The 24,429-nt window shown below is 57.5% G+C and overlaps 2 protein-coding genes across 7 annotated transcripts; both read right to left on the reverse strand.

Annotated features, from left to right (window-relative positions):
• Positions 1-1,029: 1,029 nt before the first annotated feature.
• On the reverse strand, positions 1,030-13,877 carry RAB44 (RAB44, member RAS oncogene family). Of its 5 annotated transcripts, none has more exons than XM_065038822.1 (17): positions 13,090-13,858; positions 11,422-11,647; positions 11,216-11,330; positions 10,772-10,943; positions 10,358-10,501; positions 9,928-10,018; positions 9,735-9,830; positions 9,163-9,350; positions 8,754-8,802; positions 8,322-8,410; positions 7,662-8,056; positions 4,314-4,898; positions 3,376-3,457; positions 2,919-3,033; positions 2,329-2,430; positions 1,676-1,752; positions 1,032-1,224 (listed from the first exon to the last, which is right to left on the reverse strand). In XM_065038822.1, exons 1-17 carry the CDS (start codon positions 13,314-13,316, stop codon positions 1,137-1,139), a joined length of 2,841 nt encoding a protein of 946 aa, XP_064894894.1. In that variant the 5' UTR covers positions 13,317-13,858; the 3' UTR covers positions 1,032-1,136. The 5 variants fall into 5 exon arrangements, with proteins under 5 accessions (XP_064894892.1, XP_064894891.1, XP_064894893.1 ...); XM_065038823.1 differs by having other exon boundaries at positions 4,314-4,805; positions 13,090-13,855; XM_065038819.1 differs by having other exon boundaries at positions 1,031-1,224; positions 4,314-8,056; positions 13,090-13,875.
• Positions 13,878-14,278: 401 nt separating this feature from the next.
• Positions 14,279-19,517, reverse strand: CDKN1A (cyclin dependent kinase inhibitor 1A). 2 transcript variants are annotated; one of them, XM_005510359.4, is made up of 3 exons: positions 19,384-19,517; positions 16,203-16,612; positions 14,279-15,681 (listed from the first exon to the last, which is right to left on the reverse strand). In XM_005510359.4, exons 2-3 carry the CDS (start codon positions 16,603-16,605, stop codon positions 15,632-15,634), a joined length of 453 nt encoding a protein of 150 aa, XP_005510416.2. In that variant the 5' UTR covers positions 16,606-16,612; positions 19,384-19,517; the 3' UTR covers positions 14,279-15,631. The 2 variants fall into 2 exon arrangements, with proteins under 2 accessions (XP_005510416.2, XP_064894918.1); XM_065038846.1 differs by lacking the exon at positions 19,384-19,517 and adding an exon at positions 18,769-18,898.
• Positions 19,518-24,429: the final 4,912 nt, after the last annotated feature.

A 24,429-nucleotide genomic window follows, 5' to 3' on the forward strand; every position in this document is an offset into this window, starting at 1 on the left:
GGCTGGGGCACTGAAAGCTTTACTACAGTTTGTTCCAACTTGTCAGGAGCTCATCCAGGTTATTTTATATCCAAGGTGGACACATCAAAGCGAGACGGTGGTAAACGCCCGTGGACTTTGGGCTGGTGTGTGAGATCTTTTGTAATCTTGGCTTGGCTGGGCCAGCTCCTCTAATTCTCATGGAGTGCCCTGAGGAATTACAAATGGCTCAAAGGGAAACGACCTGGTTTAAAGAAGAATTCCTGTGGTCCAAACAAATATGCATTTCCCCATTGCTATTAATATCTCAGGCCTTGATCCTCCTCCAAATACTTGTGCATGCGTTTAACAGCTTGCAAATGAGTGCTCCGTTTGGTTCTGGAGTGGGAACGTTCGCTGGGGTTGTGAATTATTGAAGGTGAAAGGTGCTTTCAAATGCAGCGCCCTGACTGTGTTTTCCAATGTGCTTTATTGCCTTCCTGGCATTTCCCTCAACCCAGCAACATAACATTCATTTCCAGGTTTGGAGGGGAGGTTTGGAGTGGACTAACACTTGTTTTGTGCCACACCTTTGGGCACAAACTTGATCCTTTTTTCTAGACGCGATTTCTAGAGGAGCAATACAGGTATTTCTTGCTCTTTGCTGTTCTGGGAAGCCTTTTCTTCTGTAGATCTCTCTGGGCCCTGTTCGAGCTCCCGGTCTTTCTTTGCAGCAGAAACATTGCAATTTGAAGGTGTTGCTGCATTTGCTGCCATCTAATGGGAGAATGTAGCCTCGGCGACCTCAACTCCTTATTTTGCAAGCAAATCGAAACGTTTTCCTGCACAATCCTGCTGCCACTTGGCAAAGCAGCATCTTCTGCACATAATCGCGGCAAATTTAGGCGAAAAGCTGATCCGATAGGCGGCTTTGGCGTACGTGCAGCTCTGCACGGGAACCATTGCAGACCCGGTAAAATAACCTTTTGGGGTTGATCGGACTGAAATGGCACTGCTCTTATCTTTAAATAGAGCTGTTGAACTGCTGGGGGACAAGGCAACGCATGTCATATATAAAAACACTGACATATAACACTTGTATTCTTATTTATTTAGTCTGTATGTATGATTTTCTAGCTGTCACTGCAGTTTCAGATCACAACGGGGTGGTCTGTCCGTCACCAGCAGCAGCCCTTTTTCTTCTGAGGTGGCTTTGGTTCCTCTTCTGCCTTATTCTTCAATTTATCTTCACGATCTTTGAGCAACCTGGGAGAAAAGGAAGCGAATCAGCAGGTATTTCCCCCATAATTTACATCGTGGTGCTATGTGCCCTGACAGGTGTAGGTAGAGGATGCTCAGCACAGCTGAAAGGAGCTTCCAGCTCAGCGCGAGTTAGGAACCGAGGACTTTGCCGAAAATGCCAACCTAAAATCACAGATGGAATTTATTCCAGTCAGCGTAGGGGAAAATAAAAATCAGCACCCTGAAAAGGGTTTTGTTAATCTCCTTGCAATGCTGTTTCAGGTGACATTTCCCAGCACTTATCTCCGGTTCATCCCCGCCATACACATGCTGCTCTGAGTTTTCCCCGATGTTTGGGCACGTGGAGTCTCTGGTGACGGGAACACAGCGGAATTTGGAGTTTTTATAACCAAAAAAAGCAGGAGGGAGCCCATTAAATTCAGAGCAGGCGGCAAAATCCAAGCACGTGCCTCACCTGATGAAGCTGACCATGGACTCGGAGACGTTGTGGCCCGAGGCAGCACTGCATTCGTAAAACATGAGCTGATGCTCCTGGAAGACACGGAGCCCGAATAGAAACATCATATTCTTGCATTGGAATAGTTTATTATGGGAGTAAACAGCATCTAACTCCTTGCCCTGCCTCCTCCATTTGTGAAACTGGTCAGTGGATACTGGTCCAAATCCCATAAATTTCAAAATTAAGTTGGTGAAGGTGAGATACTTCTCGCCTAATTTTTATTAACCATCCACATTAGAAGAGATTAATTGTACTTTAAGGATTTCAGTATCTTAAAACAGGATTGGTGATTTTATTAGTTATATGATGCTGGGAAGGTACATGACACTTCACAGCAAAGATAAGCAACTAGGAAAATAGTTTAACTTATAGATCCAGTTCCATAAACTGTTTTACTGGGGTGGTGCTGATTCAAAACTGAAATGGCAAGGGAAAGCAAGGCAGGGAAGGGTGAAAAATGCGTTTGGAGATGTTTTGCCAGGCACAAAAGGTAAGTTAAGGGCTTTCTGCGGGTCCTCAGTCTGGTGGCATCCATCCATCCATCCATCCATCCATCCATCCATCCATCCATCCATCCATCCATCCTTGCCCAGCTTGGGTGGACCTACCTTGGCCAAGCGTTCCCCCTCCTCCGTAGGGACCTGTCTCTGTGCAGCACAGTCGGTTTTGTTCCCGAGAAGCAAAATAGCAACTCCATCTTCTGCTCCTTCCTGAGCAATTAAAGAGGGGAGGATCAGGACAGCATCTGAATCTCCTGTGAATCGCAGCCGTCCATGGTGTCTCAACACATCCTGGAGCACCATGAAGGGTGCCTGTGGATTTGGGCTGATAACATAGCCCGAAATCCTTAAACTAGCTTAAAAACCTTCTAAAACCTCCTTGTAGTGAACTCACTTTGTGTTCAACTTGGGGAGCCCTTCAGAAGATGGTCTGGCTGGGATTTAGTCACTGAGCAAAGCAACATCCCATTTTGTTCCAGTGTTTTGAAATATTGATATTGTATTTAACTGGAAATCTCTAAGAAGTTTTTAATAAGACACAAGTTACTCCCCATTTCCCAGGAATCAAAGCAGGCTGTTCTTGATTTCAAAGCATTATCAAAGTCACTTGCAGTGTTTTCCTTTCCTCTGCACTGGTTTTTAATTTTAGAAAAGCTCCCAGAACTCGGGGACAGAGGAGATTGTCCTTTCTCACCCACCTGGATGCAGCTCAGCCAGTACCGCACGTCCGAGAAGGAATATTCCGAGGTGATGTCGTACATCAGCACGACCCCGTCCGCCTTGCGGAAGAACTGCTTGGTGATGCTGCGGTACCTGCGGACAGTGCAAATGGTCACTGACGAGCTCTGAGCGGGTTTTGCCCAGGAACGATCTGAAATCCCAGTGGGAAAGCTGGAAATGTGTGTCTGCAAAAAAGGCAAACCCCAGATTTCGCTCCTGTCCTGATCACAGAGGCTGTACAAACAGCCAGAGTGCTTCTTTTTTATCTTAATTACTTCCTTCATTATTCTTTATCAGCTCATACACTGTACAGAGTCCCTTCTTAAACAACCCCTCCTTTGCTTAGCAAAGCCAAGAACATTCATTTCCCCTAAACTACCAGGGAAACAAGGAAACTACAGGTCACTTTCCATAAGTGCCAGCCCAGCACCTCACCTTTCTTGGCCAGCTGAGTCCCACAGACGGAGGGCAAAGCGCCTGTTGTCCACAATGAGGTTTTTGACCTGATAATCCAGTCCTAGGAGACACAAAAAGGGATATTTTGGTACTGTAGAGGTCATGCCTGTGACAGAGGATGGAGGGATGGAAGGGGGGATGGAAGGGGGGATGGAAGGGGGGATGGAAGGGGGGATGGAAGGGGGGATGGAAGGGGGGATGGAAGGGGGGATGGAAGGGGGGATGGAAGGGGGGATGGAAGGGGGGATGGAAGGGGGGATGGAAGGGGGGATGGAAGGGGGGATGGAAGGGGGGATGGAAGGGGGGATGGAAGGGGGGATGGAAGGGGGGATGGAAGGGGGGATGGAAGGGGGGATGGAAGGGGGGATGGAAGGGGGGATGGAAGGGGGGATGGAAGGGGGGATGGAAGGGGGGATGGAAGGGGGGATGGAAGGGGGGATGGAAGGGGGGATGGAAGGGGGGATGGAAGGGGGGATGGAAGGGGGGATGGAAGGGACACATGGTGCAGGTGTGGTCTGAGGCTGCAGCTCAAGTGGGCTGGTCTGAGTGAACCTCCAGCTTTTAGATCTTCAATAGCCAGATTTTAGAGAGGCGTCTAATCTCATGATGAGAAAAACAAGGTTGGTTAAAGGAGGAGAATATAGGGAAAAAGCAAAGCAGAGAGAAAAGCACCAGAGCCATTAGTATTGGTGTCCCAGAGAGGGCAAGGAGGACCAGCATTGCCTGCTCAAGAGCTTCCAGGTGTGTGAGGCTGGTGGCCTGATATGGTCCTTAGTGACATGTTGTGTAGGACGCTTGGCATGAGCTGTAGCATGGATGGAGTGATCAGCAGCAGCTCGTGGGGTGGAGGAAAGGGGATGGTGGAGGTCACCCAGTATGGGCAGAGCCAGGCTGGAGAGGAGCTGGAGGAGACCCACCTACTGTGGCGGTGAGGTGTGGGTTGAAGGTGTCGGCGTGCAAGCGGTACAGGAAGGATGTTTTGCCCACGTGGGAGTCCCCGACGAACAGCACGTTGAAGAGATGGTCTGGGTCTGGGGAAACTTCAGGAGAACCTCCTGGAGCAGCTCCTGCCCCACCTGCAGCCGTGGCCCCTGGCTCTCCTGCGCTGGCCTTGCCTTCCTGGCTTGTGTTCTGCCCAACCTCTTGCTGCTTCTGCCGTGGAGCAAAGTTGAGGTCTCCGCTCTGTTCTCCCAAGAGCTGCTGTTGAGGCTGCGTGCTGCTGTTGGCTGCACCCCCCAGAGAGCTGTCTCCAGGGACCATCCCCAGCTGATCACTGCCAGCATCTCCCTCTTGCTGCACCCTTGTGCGAAGGGTTGATGCTGGTGGCACCTCTTGTTTTGGATGCTCAGAAGGTCCATCTGCCTGCTCCATTTCCACCATGTGTGGCAGCTTCTCTGGCGGCTGGGAAACTGTGTGAAAACTCATGTTATCTCCCTGTCCTGAGACCTGCACCTGGAGCTTGCTTTGGGCCGCCTGTCCCGAAGCACCTGGCTGCCACACATCTGGAATGAGAACATCCTCCTGCATCATGGTTTCCAGCTTTAGCATGCTGGTTTGCAATGTCACCTTGGAGACTGGGGATGCCAGCACAGATTCACCATCATCACGGCCCTGCTTTATCCCTAAACTCTGAGTTTCAGCCAAAATCCTTGCTCCTGCCTCCAGCCTCTCTGCCTGCACCCCTTCCAGACCTTGCGCTCCATCCAAAGGCCTCTCCTCTGCTTCAGCCCTCTCTCCCTGCAGCATTTCCAGTGTCTGGGTACCCTCCAGGATCTGCCCATTGGGACCAGCGAGTGCTCCCAGCACAGGACCCTCAGCATCAGCAGCAGCATGCTTGGGATGTGGCAGTTCCTCAGCCAGAGGGGACACACATTCACCAGCATTCTCCTTGCACATGTCCACAGTGTGAGCTGCACACAGACCTGCCTCCAAGCCAGGACTGTGCCTCTGTGCCCCTTCCCTCATCCCAGCTGCACCCAGGGGTGCCACATCTGCCCCCGTGCTTCCTCCCGAGGCGGATTTGAGCTCTTCTGCCTCCGTAAGCAGCTGGACATTGACACCGGTGTGCTGGTCCTCCAGCATGTCCAGCATTACAGCCTCTTCCCACACTTGCACACCTGCCCCAGCCCCCTCTGCCTGTGTATCGAGCACAGGCTCGAGGAGCAGCTCACGCTCACCCTGCCCTGGTGCCCCATCCCCAGCCTCCTCCCCAAGCTGCACGGCTGCTCCAGCCCCCCCTTGCCTTGGGCCTTCTGGGCCGAGCCCCCCCCACAGCTGCGTGTCTGCCCAGGAGTCCTCTGACTGCACCGTTTCCACTAACTCTGGTTTATCAACCTGAGCCAGGGGTTGCACATCTGGAGCCACGTTCCCTCCCTGCTCTGTGTCCAAGGAGCTGGTCTCACTCCAGAGCCACAGATCTGCCTCCATGTTCCCTCCTGGGGTTGGTTTGAGCTCATCTGTCTCTGTCAGCAGCTGCACATTTGCCCCAGTGCTCTGGTCCTGCAGCCTGCCCAGGCTCTCAGCCTCCTCAGGGGGCTGCACACCTCCAGGAGCCCCCTCTCCATGCCCGGGGGTCACTCCATGGGGGTGAAGCACAGGCTCCTGTTGCAGCCCATGCTCATCCTGCCCTTGTGCCTCATCCTCAGCCTCCTCTGTGAGATGTACAGCTGCATGGACCTCCCCTCCTTGGGGACTTTCTGGGCTGGCACCCCCATGCAGCTGCATGTCTGCCCAGGAGTCCTCTGACTCCACCATTTCCACTGACTCTGGTTTATCAACCTGATCCAAGGATTGCACATCTGGAGCCATGTTCCATCCCTGTTCTGTATCCAGGGAGCCGGCCTCACTCAGCTGCTGCAGATCTGTCTCTGCGCTCCCTCCTGGGGTTGATTTGAGCTCGTCCACCTCTGCAATCAGCTGCCCATTGACATCAGCGCCCTGGTTCTCCAGCTCCCGAGGTTCCGCGCCTGCCCCAGCCACCTCTCCCTGCCCGACTCCTGCTCCCTGCGGATCGAGCACAGGCTCCTGTTGCAGCCCACGCTCACCCTGCCCTCGTCCCCCATCCTCAGCCTCATCCCCGAGCTGCATGGCTGCTCCATCCTCCCCTCCCTGGGGGTCTTCTGGACTGGGATCCCCATGTGTGTCTGCCTGAGATTCCTCTGCCCCTACCAGTTCCAGTGCCTGAGCCTTAACTGGGGACAGCCCACCCAGGTCTGGGCTCACCACAGGGGTTTCGGCTGGGGAAGGCCTCTCACCATGCACCACAGCAGCACCCGTTTCCTCCCCCAGCCCTAACTCTGCTTCATCACCTTCCTCCAGCGGTTGCACATCTGGAGCCACGCTCCCCCCAGGCTGTGTCCCCAAGGACCCAGCCTCACCCGGGGGCTGCAGAGCTGCCTCCACCTCTGCACACAGCTGCACGTTGGCATGGCTGCCCTGGGCCTCCAGCGGTTGCACATCTCTTCCCATTCTGCCTTCCTGCACATCGGCAGGTGGCACCTCTGCACCCACACTCACTCCCCGCGCTGCGGCCCACATCACAGACTCACCCCGTGGCTGCGGTACCTCCACCTCCCCGTCCTCCATCCCAGCTCCGCTGCTCCCTCCATGCCGAGCTGGGGCTGCCAGCACATCGGCATCCGAGGTCTCTCCCCAGGGATGCACCTCCACACTGACACACTCTTCCTGCAGCACCACAGGGTCAGGAGCCACTGTTACCCTGGGGAGGACACCATCCCCCTGGGCTGCTCCCGTTTGTGCCTCATCCCAGGACGGTGGCTCTGGCTCCATGTGCTCTCCAGGCTCTATTTCAATCTTCTGGGAGAGACCTGATGGGGGATCAGCCTCTTCTCCTGGAGTTTTACCCGAGGGCTGCGCACACTCTTCTACAGCCGGGCCAAGCTCACCCGTGGCAAGCTGCCATCCCGCTGCTAGACCTGCCTGCCCAGCCTCAGGTGCCCCCAGACCTGCCTGCAGATTTTCTCCCTGATTTACTGCTGCTTCCTCAGCTTCCCCTGGGAGATGTTCCTTTTCCCAGCCTTTTTTTTCCTGCATCCATCCTTCTCCTTCCACCTCCACCAACTGCTCTCCTGCCTCCACGCTCCCTCCTGGTGCTCCCTGCAGATGCTCAGCTGCCTCTACCATCAGCTCCTTCACCCCGATGCCCTTTCCTTGCAGGAATAACATCCTCTGTGCCTCCTCCGGGCTCTGCCCCTGCTCTCCCCGCGGCTCCTCAGCCCTGCGGTTCCCGGCTCCCACGGACGCACCAGCTTGTGTCACGTCTGCAGCGCGAAGCTCAGCTGCAGCTGGTCCCTTTTTCAAGTCTCCTTCAAACACCTCACGACCGATGTGGCCGAGGAGGGTCTCTCGCAGGCCCCCGGGGGTTGCGCCATGGGCTGTGTCTCCCTCCGGTTCCATTTGGGGCTCAGCATCGTCCTGGGGGTGACGGGCAGCATCTGTGGGTGCAGGGGGTGCACCCAGGGCTGGTGGCTTCAGCTGTTTGCTCAGAGCTGCTATTGCTTCATTCATCTCTCTTAGCAAAGAGCTTTGGTCAGACAAGCGTTCCTCTTTCAGACATTCTGGGAAGGGCTCCTCTTCCGTGGAGCTTGCTCTCCGTGGGGCTCCCAAAACGCTTATTTCTACTGGCAGCTTTTCCCAAACCCTGGAAAGGGCAGAAAATGGGGGTCAGAGGGGTCAGCCCAACCCCTGGATCAGGCTGCAGCTCCTTCCCATCCACCTGGGCAGGTACCAGGGAAGAATTGTTCCTTAATTTCTGACCTCAACCTCTCCTGGAACAACTTGAGTTTGTTTTGAAAGGAATAAATATCGTTTTGCCTGAGGAGGGTGGAGGATTTGGGTGCTCGGTACCAGCTCACAGATGTCGAGGACATGAGCTGGAGCAGCAGCTGCTGCCCAGGACCCCTTACACTTGGTGGGTGCTCTTTGGTTTGGTGCTCTGAGACCCCAGCCTGATCCTCATCTCGGAGCGGTGCTTCTCGCTCTTCTCCGGCCCCATCTGCAGTGAACAGGGTGGGAAGAAAAGAGAGAAAAGCGCTTGGCAAGGAAGTGTATCCATGTGAAACGATGCTGAGCTCTCCAGCAGGTATCCAGAAACACCCACCCAAGATCTTTGGGGTGTCAGAACTAACATGCTGCTACCCCAAGCATCAGTTTGAGAAAGATTTTAGGGGAGGCACCACTGCTGCTGCAGGACTGTGTTCTTGGAGTCCCCAGCAGACCCAAGGTAAACAGCACAAGGCCCTGGAGCACAGACACCCCATCCCATCCCATCCCATCCCATCCCATCCCATCCCATCCCATCCCATCCCATCCCATCCCATCAAACCCAGCTGAAGTACCTGTGGGGACAGGGGCACCTCGCCAGGCAGCTCTGCCACCGCTCTGTCCCTGCAAACACGGAGCACAGGGGTCAAAGGCGGTTGCATCCTCTTCACTGTGTCCATCCCTGCCCCAGTGTTGCCCTCAGCCCCAGAGGCAGCCATGGGCTGGAGCAGGACAGCAAAACCCACAGATCAGTCCTGGTTGGGTCCTTCTGGGTGAGGGACGTCCCCATCTCTGCTGGCACTGCCCTACAGGGACACGTTCAGTGCACAGTGCTCACACTCCTGGCTGTTTTTCTGATGCTTTTCACAGCAAACCTTGACTAATCTGCACTGTGGAGACCACCACAGTGGCTGAGACCCATCAAACTCATTCCCCACCCACCGCAATCCTCAGGAGGGAGATGCTGGTCACTCAGCTGCTCACCCCATCTCCTCCACACCCTCCAGAGCCACCGCGGCCCTCGTGGTCCTCAGGCGCTCGTGGGTTTGCTGGAGCTGCCGGTGAAGGAGCCGCAGACGATCCTCCAGCACCCGGTTACTCTCCTCCAGCTGCCGGTTTTCGGCGCTGGCAGCTTGCTGTGTGCTGCGGAGGCTGCGGCACCGCGTCTCCAGCTGCGGGACAGCAACAAGGACACTTGCACCCCACCAGAACCCCCGGGAGAGCCAGGCCAAGGAATGGTGGATAACCATCTCCTCTAGAGTGGTGGGTGGGAAAGTCAACGTGGATGCTCTGGGGATGGAGGGGAACGTGGCGATGGAGGTCACAGAATCACAGAATGTCCCGAGTTGGAAGGGACCCACAAGGATTATTGAGTTGAAATCATGTCAGTGTACAGGACAACCCCCAAAGTCACACCATGTGAAGGTGGCAAAGGAGAGGTCCTGTGTGACAACCTGCATCAAGGGTCGGGATCAGCTGTCACAGTGTTGCTGCTGCATGCACAGCCCAGAGACCCCTTACACATGATGGGGGACCAGGAGCTGGGGCCACCTCACCTCCATCTGTGCCATGACCAAGCGCTGCGCCTCCCTCTCACTGGCATCCAGCGCTCGCTGCAGCTCCACGCTGTGCTGGTGGCTCCGGGCCACGCTCTGGGATGGCAACAAGTATGCTGGCACCCGCAGGGAGCTGCCATGGGGGCTGGGGGTGCTGGGTCCCCACTGGGGTGAGCAGCAGCCACAGACCCACCTCCTGCTGCAGCCGCTGCCGCTCCTCCTGGATCTGCTGCTCCAGGGTCTCGCAGAGCTGCTGCACCTCCTGCTCATGCTCGGCCACACACCTGGGGGGCACAGTAAGGCCGGGGGTGGGTCAGACCCTGCTGCAACGGGTACAGGTCCCTGGGACCCCCCCATTGCCCATGGGACCCACAGGCTGCAGCCAGTTTGCCAGGGGTGGTTCTCCCAACAAGGACGTGTCCAGCAGTCCCAGTCTGGCACTTTTGTCATCCCATGTGTGACTGTAGAGGGAGCCCAACCCCAAACATTGTCTCCCAGCAAAATCTCTGCGATGCTGAAAGCACCCAGGTTTCTTCTTCCTTGGGTGCGTTGCCATGGCCGGGGGAGCAGGGAGCCCCATCCCTGTCCTTCCCGTCCTTCTCCATGGCCCTGGGGTGACTCACTTGTTCAGAGTCTTCTCCAAAGCCTCCTTCTTGCTCCTGGCTTCTTGGATGCGGTGCCTCATCTTGGCCAGAAACTCCTCCAGGTTTCCCAGGAGCTGGGGTTCGTCCTGCCGGAGCTTCACCCAGAGCTGCCAGATCTCCTGTCTGCAGGGAGAGGGTGTTTTGTGGGGATCATCCCCCCAGGACCCCCAAATCCAGGCTGGCTATGGGGTCCCAGGTCATTTAGCTCACACCGTTCAGGATGTATGGTCCTCAGGGACAGAAGAGCACTGGGCTGACCGTGATCCTGTCCCCTGCGCTTGGCCAAAGGCACCTCCGAGCCCTTTCTGGGCTCTCCTGCCCCAAACGTGTCCCCCTTGGGCAGCTCTGCCCCGTCCTACAGGACACCCATGGGTGCCAAACAGAGCAGCTTACTCTTCAGAGATGTTTTCTGTGCCCAGCTGGTCCATAAAAGCAGCAAAGTGTCTCTGCTCCTCGCTGTCCGCCCCCTCCAACATCACACTGGGGATGGCCAAGCGGACCCTCCGGGATGCTGTTTTGCGCCGGCGATGGTCCCTGGCAGCTTTTTGGGAGCTGAGGAACTGCCCTGCCAACAGACACACCAAACCCTCAGTGCCCGCCCGGGGCAACGGCGAAGCCCAAACCCCGACACTTCCCACCCCAGGGCTTCAACAAGCCACTTTGGCACAATAGGACCCCTCACCAGAGGAACCATGGGCTGAGACCCAGCCATGGGGACAGTTTCTGGGCCATCATGTGCCACTCAGTAAGGGCAACGTTTCAGGTCCCCCCAGAAAAGCGCGGGGGCCATGTCCAGGATCAGGCCAGGCTGCTCGGGGGTGCCACGCCGGCACTTACGGAGCCCGGTAGTGAACTCCTCGGTGCTCAACCGCCCGGTGCCGGCAGCATCCAGCCCATCGAAGATGAGCTCCAGCTCCTCCGTGCTGCACGGGAAATCCTCCTCCTGCAATTTCTAAAAGCAAAACAAATCAGGAGGGAAAAACCTCCCCATCATCCAGCCACCTCGGTGGCATTTGACCCAAGAAGACATCCCCATCACTTACCTGCATGTCCGAGCGGGTGATGAACCCCGCCTGCTCCTTGTCCCGCTCCCTGAGGAGCTCCTGCACCCTCTGCACTATTTCGGATGCCCATGGTGGCTCCTCGCCGGGGCTGGGGGCTGGTGCTGGGGTCTCACCAGAGCTGTTGTGCAGCTGCTTGCGCCGGCTGGAGCCCAAGCGCCGGCTCTTGCCAGCTGCCCGGCGCTCAGCCATGGCTCCCGCTTCACTCCTACCGATGGGCAAACTGGTGGGTGCTGAGCCTCAGCCGGCTCTCTCCTTGCTGGAGACTTTTGCTCCAGCCTGATGAGAGATTGTAGAGAAAGACTGAGTTGGAAATTCATTTTGGGTGGCGTAAATGGCCCCAGGGTTTGGCAATAGGAAGAGAGGCGCTTATCTGCGATTGCACGGGGCAAATGGAGCCTTGACCCACAGTGAGCAACAGCCACGAGCCCAGCACCCGCCGGCGAGCAGCTTCTCCTGCCACCGGGGCCCATCCCAAATGTCCCCACGCTCTGTCCCTGCGATGGAGATCACGCAGGGCACCACTGGGGCTCGAGGGCCATCCGGGAGGTGACACCAGCAAAGGACCAGCCAAGGCTGGATATTAGGAACAATTTCTTCCCCAAAGGGCTGTGGGGCATTGAACAGGCTGCCCAGGGCAGTGCTGGAGTCACCATCCCTGGAGGGCTGGACAGACGGACATGAGGTTCTCAGGACACAGGGCAGGGCCAGGGGTGGGGGAGTGGGTGGACTTAACGATCTTAAAGGTGTTTTCCAACCAAACCAATTCTATGATTCTAAGGTGATGCTGGAGCTCTGGGCAAAACATGCTGGTTCCACCTGCTTTCTCAGAGCTCACCAGCAGCTTTTACAATTCCTCCCCCGGCTTTCAGAGCTGTGAGTCACCTCCGGGCAGAGCCGAGCGGGACCACGGGCAGGATTTTCCATCAACGCCTGCGCACTCACCGCAGCTTATGGGGTCTGAGCTTGGAACCCCCCTGCTCCCCTCCCCCTGCCCTGGGTGGGTGGCAATGTCACCAGCAGCCGCTGCGCCACCCCCACGAGGGGCTGTTCTCTGCGTGGCAAAGCCAAAAAAATGAGCAGAGGAAACCACGACAACCTGGGCCACGTCTGATGGTCACAGCTTTCAGCCCCCCAGCCACTCCAGCCCCCTGCCCCTTTTGCAGTGTGAACAGCAATTCTGCTAAACCCCAGTGTGCACTGGAAGTGTGGGAATTGGCCCCAAAAGCGTCCCCTTCCCCTTAAAGCGTCCACAAGCAACATGTGGACATGAGAGGGTCTCAAGGAGCCCCTGGAGCCCCACAGGACACCCAGCAAACCAGGGACAGAACCCGGGTACCTTTACAGTGGTCTCAGCCTCTATGGGAGCCCCAACCCCCCCAGCAGCTCCGGGGGACAAGTGGGGGTGTTGAAGGCAACAGGGAGCCCCCAGCTACCTGCCCACCACACAACAGAGGCACAGAACAAGGAGGGGGAACCACGCACCCCCCAGCATCACCAGCTCCCAGCAACCCGCCGCCCTGCTGCCCCCAACCACAGTCACCAAGAAAATCCCCCCGGCTCACCAGCTGTGAGCAAAACCTCGTATTTCCCTTGCTTTTCTATTTTTTAAAGCAATACACGAGCTCTCCCCGGAACAGCACGTCTTACCTTTCCCGTGTGCCGAGAGGGACCCTCAGTTTCGGGGCGCGGGGGGCAGCGGGGCTCCCCGGGCCGGGAGGGATGCGGGTCCCGCACCGAGGGCACCCGACCTGCCCCGAGCTCTCATCTTGTCTCTTGCTCAAGGCGACTTTCCGTTTTGGGGTTATGCTCAACTGCTGGTGCTCACACGTTTCCTGTTTGCTGCCTCGCGAGCGGGGTGCGGGAAGGACGCACATGGGGTCACTGTCCCCCCAGTTCCCAAAGCAAAGGCACTGCTGGTGTCACTGGGAACTGCAGTAGAAGTTCCCATCCTTCCCTTGTTTGCAATGGTCTGCCCAAGGCTGGAAGGAGTTTTGTGCACAGAAAAAGCATCAGAGAAACAACAAATGTTATTTTTAAGAGTTCAAATAACCCACAGTACAAGACTATAAAATCACAGATTATCACATCCCACCAAAGACAGAGCAAACCTGAAAAATACACTCTTTGGCCCCAAATGTGGAGATGTCCCCCGCTGTGCTGCTCACACTGATGTTGTTTTCCAAGGCTCCTGCCTGAATTATGAAATGAGCTTTAGAGGCAGCACCAAACCCACGGGCTGCCCACAGTCTGCAACCGCTCCGCTGTGCGAGGGCAGGAACCGGGCCACTCACACGCATTTTTGCCCCAATTCAACTGAAAAATGGGAAAAAAACCCAAGTAAAATCTTAAAATAATAACAAGGTGAAATACAAAGTGTTATAAAGTGTTATCATTAGGTTATAATTAGGATCAACGCACACTGGCTCACAGGCTGGTGCTCTGCTCGTCTCTCCCCATCAAGCTGCTGGAATCTCTCACAGGAACCAGCTGTGCCCCATCTCACCCCCCAGCTCCCCCCCATTTACTGCTTCACCTAAGGAAGCTGCAGCCAGCTCGGGTGCAACACTTGGGCATTTGTGGGCAAATTCAGGGCTCAGCTGTTTCCTCTTCACTCTGAGCAAAGCAGATCCCTCAGCCACCCCAGCCCCTCATCCACCTGCACTGATGATGTTCCACCCACAGCCAGGTTTGTGCTGCAGCCTCCTCTGCTCCCCCCCAGCCCAGGGACAGCCCCCAGCTCAGGGCTGCACCCCCACAGTGACCCCCAGGCCCCCCGAGCATCCTCCTCCCGCAGCCCGACCCAGCACAGTTATCCCCATTAACACAGAGACACCAATTCCCTTACACAAGTGTTTATTCAGAGTTAACTTACAGACAAACAGGGATTTCCCCTTCGCCCCCCACATACACTTAATAGCAATTATTTTTTAATATATATAAATAAACATTTAGTGCTGGGAGCTTGCCAGCTTCTCTGACAGCAAAGTGCATGGCAGTGCAAGGCGGGAGGCTGACCCCGTTCCTTTTCTGCCTGGGACCATCTTGCACCAGTTTCCAGAGCCCAAATCCACCAGAGAAGGAGATGAACCCCACAAAAGTGCTGAGACCTGACAGTGTCGAGTCCTTCAAGGGCAGGGACTCATCCTTCAGAGCTGGGACCAAGCAGCATTCGCTCCAGGACATCACTTGGTCCCAGAGGCCATCGAAGACAGAGCCAGGTGAGGGTCCTCTCTCCCCCCAACCCCAAAGGAGAAAAAGTCCAGGAAAAAAGCTACAATTTCATCTTTCAATGTCATCCTTGCTGGTGAGCAGGATTCCTTCCTCCCTCGAGCAGCCCAACCCGGCCAGGTCCCCAGCCCAGTCAGTGCTGAGGGAGCAGGAACAGCAGGACAAGCAGCACCACTCAACAAGCCAAGAACAAGGTAAGAAAGTGGGATTTTGGGTCAGCAGAGTCCAGGGAACCCCGAAGCCTCCCAGGCAGTGTTGGTCCCACAATGAGCCCAGCGCTGGGGACCTCCAGCGGGTTTGTCACCAACTGATGGGTGACAGCACCGGTGAGTCACCCGAAGGGAGGGGCTGCCCAGGGACAGCGCTTCCTCCTCCAAGCAGCTGTGGGGAGGAGCAGCCCACACGTCATTGTTATTCTGGTTCTGCGCATGGACCTGCCACCCCGGGTCCATCCTGCTGGGAACAGGACACCCCCATGTGCCAGCAGCAAGGGAGGCCTCAGGGCCAGGCTGTCCCAGGGCTCTACGATCCATGTGGGTGACCCTTTCTTAAAGATATCTGGTGCCACCAGGTGGCTGGGACACAAGTGTCCTCTGTGGCCAGCCCTCAGGCAGGGGAAGGACCACAGCAGGACAGCGCAAGGATGCTGTTTGGTCCCACCAACACAGGGCAGAAGACACTTTCTTGCCTGCAGGCAGGGAAACACCTTAGTCCCACCGGCCCTGTTTCGATTCTCTGTCCCCTCCGTGGGGCTACGACCCTCGACGTGGGCTACTCCTCTACATTGCACACAGTGAAGGTCCCTCAGGACCCCCGAGCTACTCATAAATAGGGAATTACAGACTCTACATTGATTTGTACAGACAGCTTACACAGTCCAGGGTAGGGGGAAAGAGCCACAGACGCCCCCAGGGCACAGTGTCAGCAGCTGTCCCCAATGGCACAGCTGAGTGCCACCAGGTCACGGCTTGGGCTTGTCGGGGACAATCCTCCGCTTGGAGCTGTAGAAGTCTGGAAGGCAGAAAAAGAGGGTTGGAAAGTGCCCCCAGCCCACCAGGAACAGTGGGGGGAACAGGGAGGTGTCCCCAGAGAAGCACCCAAAACCTGGCCCAGGTGGACTGGGTTTTAGAGCCACCCACCCACCACCTGGAGACAAGAGCCTGTAGGTGTCCACTTTCTCTTCTATTTGGTCTCACCTGCATTCCCACCCCAGCCCTTGACCCCAGAGACAGGCTCAGGCCATGGGAACGGAAGGTCATGAACTATTTTGGGGCATCTTCAGCTATAAGACCCAAAAGCCTGATGTGAGCCCCCTGCCTCACCCCCAGCAACCAACAGGCAGCCTCTTCCCCTGGGAAGATGGACTCTGCTCTCCCAGGACAGCAATGCATGGAGGGTGGTCCCTCCCCATGCCCAGGAGCCAGGCAGGGCTCTTGCACCCATGTCCCTTCCATCTGTCCCTACCAGGGAAACCATGACACCAGCAGTGCCACCAAGCATGCATGGAGTGCCACCAACCCCCCAGGCCTCACCTTTGATGGTGCTCTGCCCACGCTTCAAGATCTTTGGGGAACCAGCCCTATGAATCTCCAAGCTCTGCTGAGACTCCTCAGGGCGAATCCTGCCAAGACGGCTCTTGGGGGAGACCTTGTGGACCAAGGAGCTCCTGCTCTCACCGCCGGTGATCTTGACCGGGCTGCGGACCTCCTGGGGTGGCTGGTCATCCAGGAAGACCCTCTCCCACTTGAAGTGTCCTTCCAAGGGAGTCTCCGTCTCAAAGTCGAAGTTCCAGCGCTGCTGAGCTTCTTCCAGGTTTTGCCTCAACAGGTCGTCAAGGTCATTCTGGAGCTGGTCGTGGTCCACGGGGCCAAAGAGGTTCCTGCACACCTTGCTGCTGCACGGCAGCTGCCTGGCCCTGCTCTGAGACAGGGGCATCGTGGGGCTGGGAGGAAAACACAGCGAGTTACGGGGTGTTGGGCAAACTGTGGGCAAGCCCAAGGGCTGGCACATTTGCCACCATGGCAGAGCAGGCGGTGGCCAAGGTGGGACAAGCTGGGTTGGGCTCTAACGCAAAGCAGCCTGGAGTGGACCTCTGCCCGCCCGCGCTCATCTTGGACTCGGATTTGGGATTTTAGTGGTGTCTTGGGCAGAGGCCAAGCTCCCACTTCCACACAGGCACAGGGCAAGTTGGCACACGGGCAAGTGAAGCAACAGGATGTTTTTCTGGCCAGTTTCTTCATCTCAAGAACCCAAGGAAGCCTTTTAAGCAATTGCAAGAACATGCCACAGGCTTGACCACTTTGTTAACCACCCTCTTTAGCTGCAAGGAGTTGTTGGGTAACCGGAGACAAGACCCTGTTTGTTTGTTTTGTTTCAAATTGGTGCCAAAAGCCTTGACCTTCACAGTAAGTGGCAGAGCCTTTCCTTCGAGCAGTCCCCCCCTTCCACATATGTGGGGCTGATGGATCCCTCGCACGGCTCGTGGTTATGAGGAACCTCCTTATCAGAGCAAACAACATTCTGGGATTTGATGGTTTTCAGAGCTAAGGCTCGACCCTGCTTAGATAGCTGTGCTCACCAAATCTGCTTTAAAAATAATAATAAAACATTCACAGAAATCAAATCCCTGTGTGCAAGACAGCTTTGTCATTGCCTGCACAACCTGGGACCCCCAAAGCCAGGATCACAACAGACCCCCGGGCTTGCACCCCCCAATCCTCAATCATCCCCACAGATGGGGTGTTCAGCCTCTTGTAGGAAATACTTCTGCCCAAACTCAGCACCCCCAGCCCCTCCACATCGCCTGCAACACATCACCAGGCACACCCCCCCCACAACATGCGGGTGGGCAGCTGGAGCCCCTCCATCTGGGGCGCTGGTGGGGCCACGTTCCATCCCCAGGGCCACCCCAACCCAGACTGAGCATCTCTGAGTAAAAATAGACATGCAGTTTCCTATCTCCTGGCAGCGCACGAGCAGGGTGACCTCACCACCAGGCAAGTCCCAGCATGTCCAGGCAAGCCCTGGCAGGTACCGGGTGGGGGACAAGCGGTGACACCCTGACCAGTCGCCTGCCAGCCCTCCCCGCCGGCGTCGGGCGCCCATCACCCTGTCCACAGGCCACCATCACCCTGTCCTCAGGCCACCGCCATGGCCCAGGTGCCACCCGGAGCCCCACGCTGGAGATAACAGCGTCGCCCTGACTCATGGGTGCAGATTGCCAAGAGCCACCAAATAGGGAAGGACAAGGACCAGGTCACCGTCCCCTCCCACGGGGCTGGCGTTGCTCCAGCAGCCTCTCCAAAGCCAGAGCTTCAAGGTTTCCTGCAGCCCAGCTGGAGACGAGCCCCAGGAGCTGCCTAAGGAGGTGACACAGGTGCACGGTTGAACTAGAACCTCACCCAGCCGTGCTGGGAGGTGACGACGCTCCCGGGGACACACACACACACACCCTCACCAGCCCCACAGGCACCTGCAACACCCGGGACCAGTTACACCAGTTGGGGCAAAGCTGGTGAAGCAGGAGGGGCTGGGAGCACCCACACCGGGGCGGATGGAGCCGCAGCCGAGGGGACCCCACGCCAGGGGCTTCCGCGGGGGAAGGGGCAGAGACCGCCCCGCTCATCACAGGAATGAGCCCGCGGGGGCTATTCCGGAGCCCTCGGGAGGGGGTGTCCGCATCCCAGCCGCGGAGTGGCCGCCCCCACGCAGGGATGCTCCGCGCCGGGGCTGCGCGGCCGCGCCCCGCACCGAGCCCCGCACCGCACAGCGCGCCCCGCCACCGCCGGGGGGCGAACTCAGCCCGGACTGCGGCTCCGCGCCCGCCGGGGGACTTGGGGGGGGGGGTGCCCATCGCCCCCTCCTGGGCACAACCACCCCCAGCCCCGCCACCAGGAGCAGCTCCGCTCCCTCCTCCGCGCTGGGGCCGCGGCCACCGGGGCGGAGCCGCCGCCCGCTCCCGCTGCGGGGCTTTTCCCGCTCCCCACCCCCGAGCCGGACACCGGCGGCCCCCCCCGGTGACACCCCCCTGGTCAACAGGAAGGGCCGGAGCCACCGACCGCCGCTCCCGCGGGGCCGCCCCGGTGCCGCCGCACTCACCGTCGCGTCTCCCGGCAGCCGGTGCCCGGCGCGCCCCGCGCTTTATGCCGGGGCGGGCGGGCGGAGCCTCCGCTGCTCACCGCGTCACCCGGGATTTCCCTCCCGCCCCGGCCCGGCCCCCGGGGCAGCCGCCTCTGTCCTTGTCGCCGCACACGTCCCCATCCCGGTCCCCGTTCCCGGGAGCGTGTGCGGCCGGGACGTGCTGGGACCCCGGTCACCGAGGGCGGGGACGTCCCCCAGTAGGGGATTCAGGGACCCCCCATCACGGGGTTCAGGGATTCCACTGTTCAGGGATGAAGTGACACTCGCAATCGGGGGTACAGGGACCCCCCTTTACAGGATACAGGGACCCACTTCCTAGGGGGTACAGAGACCCCCCATCGGTAACCCCGCTAGCAGTGGGTGGGGGGATCTCCCCATCAGGGGTACAGGGACCCCCCATCAGGGGTACAGGGGTGCACCCTCCCCATGGCGCGATGTCTTAGAGAGCAGCACTTTAGCTGGCTGGAAGGGGGGGTGTCCCCACTGCCTCCCAACTTTCCTCCCCACCGGGTCACTGTGGGAAGGGGGACAATGGATTAAGGAAGGGGAGACTCAGACCCTCTGGATACCAACCTCGAAGCCACCCTGGGATGATGCTCCCCAGGTCCCCGGGCACTGCTCACCCCCTCCTGGGCCGCACACGCTGTCCCTGGCCTCTCCTGCTGGATTTTGTCGCCGGGGTCTGGCTCTGCTTCACCAGCTGAACCCGCAGCACCCGGCTGTGGCCGGAGAAAAATGTTTTGGGGAAGGATCTGCTGGTCCGGGTCTCGGGCAGGGATGAGGAGGAGGAACAAGTCCGTGCATGTCCTGCAGGAACCTGCGGGGAGGATTTGGAGGGATCTGTGGCTTATCTGGAAAATGTGTCCAAATCCACAGGCAGGAAAGGTCTGAATCCTGGGCAGCTGCTGCCGGGGTTAAACTGATGGAACAGAGGGCACCTACCCCCATTCCCTGTCCATGGGTCTGTCCCTGCCCCACAGCACAAGAGCTGATGCCCTCGGAGTCGTCCCTGGGCACGGGGGGGTCGTATCCTGCAGCACCCCCCCAGCACAGCGTGAGCTGCCCAGGCACTACGGGCACCACCACTTGGGCAGCAAGGATGCAAACACATGCTCCTGTGGGGCGCAACAAGGTGACAACACGCTTCCAAGTGACAAAGACCAAATTAAAGCACTCATTTGGGAGACCCCGGCACCCCCGAAGGCCCTGGAGCTGGTGGGTGCTGAGCAGGACCCTTGGTGTGCGAAACACCCGTGTGTTGCTCGGCTGGACCAGCAGCTTCCCAGCGGCCGAGCAGCTGGAGAATATGTTTGGGCATGTTTGCTGGAGGCTGCCCAGCGCTGCGGGAGGGTTTCCTGTCACCCACCCCCCGCCACGGCGCTGGCCCGGCCAAGGGGCTGTGCTTGGGTGCGTGGTGGCTGCTCAGCCCCTTGGCTGCAGTGGGACGGGCAGGGTGGGATGGGGAGGAGAGGAGAAAGGGGGATGGGAAACGTGAAAGCATCCTGAGTTAACATCAACACTGCAGAGAAACCATCCTGGCAAAGCTGGGGTCTGCACCCAAACGCTCCCAAATTCACCCTGTCTTTCCATCAGTAACACACAGGGAGAGGAGCGGAGGGGCTGGAAAGCCTTTCATCACGGGGAAGCCGTTGTAGGGGTGAGTTTTGCTCCCGGTGGCCGGGAGCAGCGTGTGGAGCCGCACTGCGGAGGGCTGGATGCAGCAGCAGGTCGGATCGTTTCCTCGCCAACCACCAGCTCCGTGGCAGCTGCAGTTCGGTGCTCCGCTCCCTCGGGATGCGAGGAAGACGTGCTGGGCACCGAAGGGCATCACCCCTGGGCAGCGCAGCCTCCAGCTGCGAGCGGGACCCTCGTGTGGAGCAGCATTTACCCTGCTCGCTGCTCAAATACGCTTCTATTTTTTAATCCAGAAAAGCCCCCTGAATATGCGAAAGGGAACGGGAACGTCAAAGCGGCAGCTTTTCAAACGAGCGCCCGAAGTGCTGGAGGAAGGAGTGGCCTCGCTTGTGCAACCCACGGCGGACTCCAGAAACCGCTGATGCAAAGAGGAGGATTAAAAAAGCAAAGTGATGCGAGATACCGACCAGCCCGGCTGGTGCGAACATCCCCGGTTTCACGGGGAACACGTTCCGGGGCAAAACCAGCCACAAAATTAATCACACGTACATCTTTTTTCTTTTTCTTTAGGAAATCAAGTCTGTAAATATCTCTGTGATTTTTGGTGGGGTGGGGGACTGGTCCCTGCGCCCCGCGATGGGGAGGGACGTTTGGGCTGGTGCAAATTTGGCTCTGGCTCCTCGTCCTCGTGCCCCCGAGCTGGGAGCTCCAGCTGCACTGGGGAGACCTCAAGGGTTACTGGAAATGGGAAGTGGGGAGAGGAACGGCGCCGGGGGCTGGGTCAGACGGTCCATGGTCAGTTCTGCAGCGGCATCACCAGGAGTAAAAAGGGGAAAAAAAAGTGTGATTAATACAGAAGGCGGCGCAGGAACTCAAAAAAAAATCCCAAAGGTCCCAACAACACGCAGTAGTAGCAGGTCGGAGGTGTGGGGACCAGGATCAGATGGATGTTTCCTTCTCACTATCCACAGCCGCCGTCGGAGCTGCCGCCTCCCCTTGTCCCCAGCACCCACGGGGTGCCCAAACCCCCACCTGTGAGAATCCGTCCTTATAGTTTGCTTGCAAACCCCATCCTAATGGCTGGAAGCAAAAAGGAATACATTAAAGAAATTTCCTTAAATAAGGAAAACACTAAATATTAAGCAAGCAGACGTGGAGGGAGCGGACGCCGCTGCAGACGCGGATGCGAACACGTTGTGCGTGACTCAGCCCGTCCCCAGCGCCGGCGCGGCCGCGGTTGCATCACGGGAACGTGCCCGAGCACATCGGCTCTGACACCCGGTCTCACCCTCTGCGGGGACACGAGCAGCAGCCGGGGGGACGCGGGCGGGGGGTTCAGCACAGGGAACGCTTTAAATTGGGGGAAGGAACGAGGGTCTGGATGGTCCGGCCATGGGTGAGGAGGCGGAGGATGGGGAGAGCGGAGCCACGTCGGGTAATCCTGACCCCAAAGCGAAGAGCTGAACGTCGTGCCAAGGAGGGAGCGCGGCGCATTTGATGAGCTCAGGACGGGTTTAAATGCACGTGAACGTGTAAGGATTTTGTAAAGGCTGAACACAAAATGTCGTTAATATCTAAGCATATAATTGACCTGGAAACGTTTTCCCAGACACAGGCTTGCCAGCGCTGCCCACAAAACAGAGCGGTGGCGTGGTTCTTCACCCAGCTCTGCCCCGCGGGGAGGAGGTTTGGAATTCGGAGGCTCAAGGTGTGCGTGAAGTGTTTTTTTGGGGGGAAAACATAATATTCCTGGTAGATCAACCGTTTGAGGGGGAAGAAACAACCAAGAGTTGGGCAGATGGGCGCCCTTCAGCCCTCTCGGGACGGGGTTGCAGTGACAGACAGGGCACACTTATTTTGCGACACGGGATAAATGTAAGCCCTGCAAAACCTGAATCTCTACGCAGGGAAACAACCTGAGAATGGAGGAACTACCATGGGGTCTCCACCCCGGCACAGGGAGCGGGGACGAGCACAACCCTGCTCGATTTGGGGCTCAATCCTGCAAAACGCACCGTCCTACACCCCACAGGTCGGGCCGGGGCTGTCACCCCCTCCACGGGACACAGGGCGACTGTCCCTCCCCAAACAGCTTTTCCTGGCAGGGACACCCGTGCAGGTGTGAAACCGCCGGGCTCACATTGACACACACTGACCACAGGGGTAAGAGGCTCCGCCGGAGACAAACCCCGAAATCCCGCGGGTTCCAGCATTAAAAACCCTCTTAAGCAAGATTCAAATCTCCAAGATTATTGTTTTTTATTATCTCTACTAACAAGCTTTTTTCTTTTAAGTGGGAAAGGCAAAGGCTCTTAATGAAACACTCACGCTCCAGCAGAAGTCTAAATGAACCCAGTGTTGGGCTGAATGGCGTTTATATCCCGGCAAAGGCTGTTTTCCCATCAGCTCTTTGAAGTGCCCAATTAAGTGATTTTATACTAATAGGATTTTCCCAGGAAAGAAAGACAAGAATGACAAAACGCTGAACGCTTGATTAACTCTGCCCCTAAAAGAACTCGGATCGTGTTAATTGACTGTTTCCCCGCCATACACAGCCCTTGTTCGCTCCATTTATGAAGGCATTTTGATGAGACCCCGGACCCAGCAGAGTGGAAACCGAGTCCCACCGAGCACAAATGGGGGATGAGACAGTCCCTAAAACGAGGCCTTTGCTTACTGGAAACACTCCTGGATGCGGAGCCAGGCGATGAATCGGTCGCTTCACTCGGCCCCTCACTCATTTTCATCCATGATTGTTTTTAGCCCCATTCATAGTCATTAACGTAATTGCTTCACTGACTTTCCATGAGCAGCTCGGAGGCTTTGTGGGTGTTTTTTTTTGGCTGGCAGCAAAGGGCCTTATTGTTCAGTGCCCGGCGAGGGCGGCAGGGGGTACCTGGCTTCGAATTCGGGCTCGTTTGCCCCTTTATTTTCTTGCTGCTTCACCTCATTGACCACGACCCGTGAGCAGGGCAGGACCGTGCGGCCGGCCGGGCTCCAGCCTTTTGCAGAGCCCCTTGTGGGGAATAAGGATGTTCAAAACATCCGAAGGTTTTTGTTGGCAGCCAGTTCTTCTCTACAGGCAGAGGAGGCATCCCAGGGGGGGCAGCAGGTGGGGGGGACAGGGACATCTACATTCACTCCTGACGGCAAGAAAGGTCTTGAGGTGCTGGAGCGAGTTGAGAAGGGAACGGAGCTGGTGAGGGGCTGGAGCACAAGTGTGATGGAGCGGCTGAGGGACCTGGGGGGTTCAGCTGGAGAACAGGAGCTGAGGGGAGACCTTCTGATCTCTGAACTGCCTGAAAGGAGCTTGGAGCCAGGGGGGGTCGGGCTCTGCTCCCCAGGAACAAGCGCCAGGAGCAGAGGAAACGGCCTCAAGTTGTGCCAGGGGAGGTTGAGGTTGGATTTAGGAACAATTTCTTCCCCAAAGGGCTGTGGGGCATTGGAACAGGCTGCCCAGGGCAGTGCTGGAGTCACCAGCCCCGGAGGGCTGGACAGACGGACATGAGGTTCTTAGGACATGGCGCAGGGACAGGGTCGGGTTATGGTTGGACTCCATGATCTTGAGGGGCTTTTCAACCAAAACTGTTCCGTGATTCTACAATTCTCCAGGCCCACCAGGAACTTCAGGGCAGGATTTGCCATGTGGGTGGGAGTAACTGAGTGGAGCATGGGGTAGATTCGCTCCCATCCACACAGTGCACAAGATCCCCAGCCCTCGGCAGCTCTGGGTGCAGCCAGGCCCATGGGAAGCCGTCAACTGATGCTACTTCTCCCCAGCGGGTGACACGTGTGGCACAGCGCTGCTGCTGAGGGATTTACTGCTCCCAGAGCCGTGGCTTTTCCTGAAATCCATCAGGAGCAGGATCCGGCCCTTTAGCGCTGTGAAGGGGGTGAGCACGCCGAGCTGTTGACTAACGCTTGCTCACCGCGCGTGCTTTAAAAATAATCCGCGGTTCGGCGGAGCACCCTCTGCCCGGGGCG

Source organism: Columba livia, chromosome 22 (genome assembly GCF_036013475.1).
Source record: "Columba livia isolate bColLiv1 breed racing homer chromosome 22, bColLiv1.pat.W.v2, whole genome shotgun sequence".
Classification (NCBI taxonomy): domain Eukaryota; kingdom Metazoa; phylum Chordata; class Aves; order Columbiformes; family Columbidae; genus Columba; species Columba livia.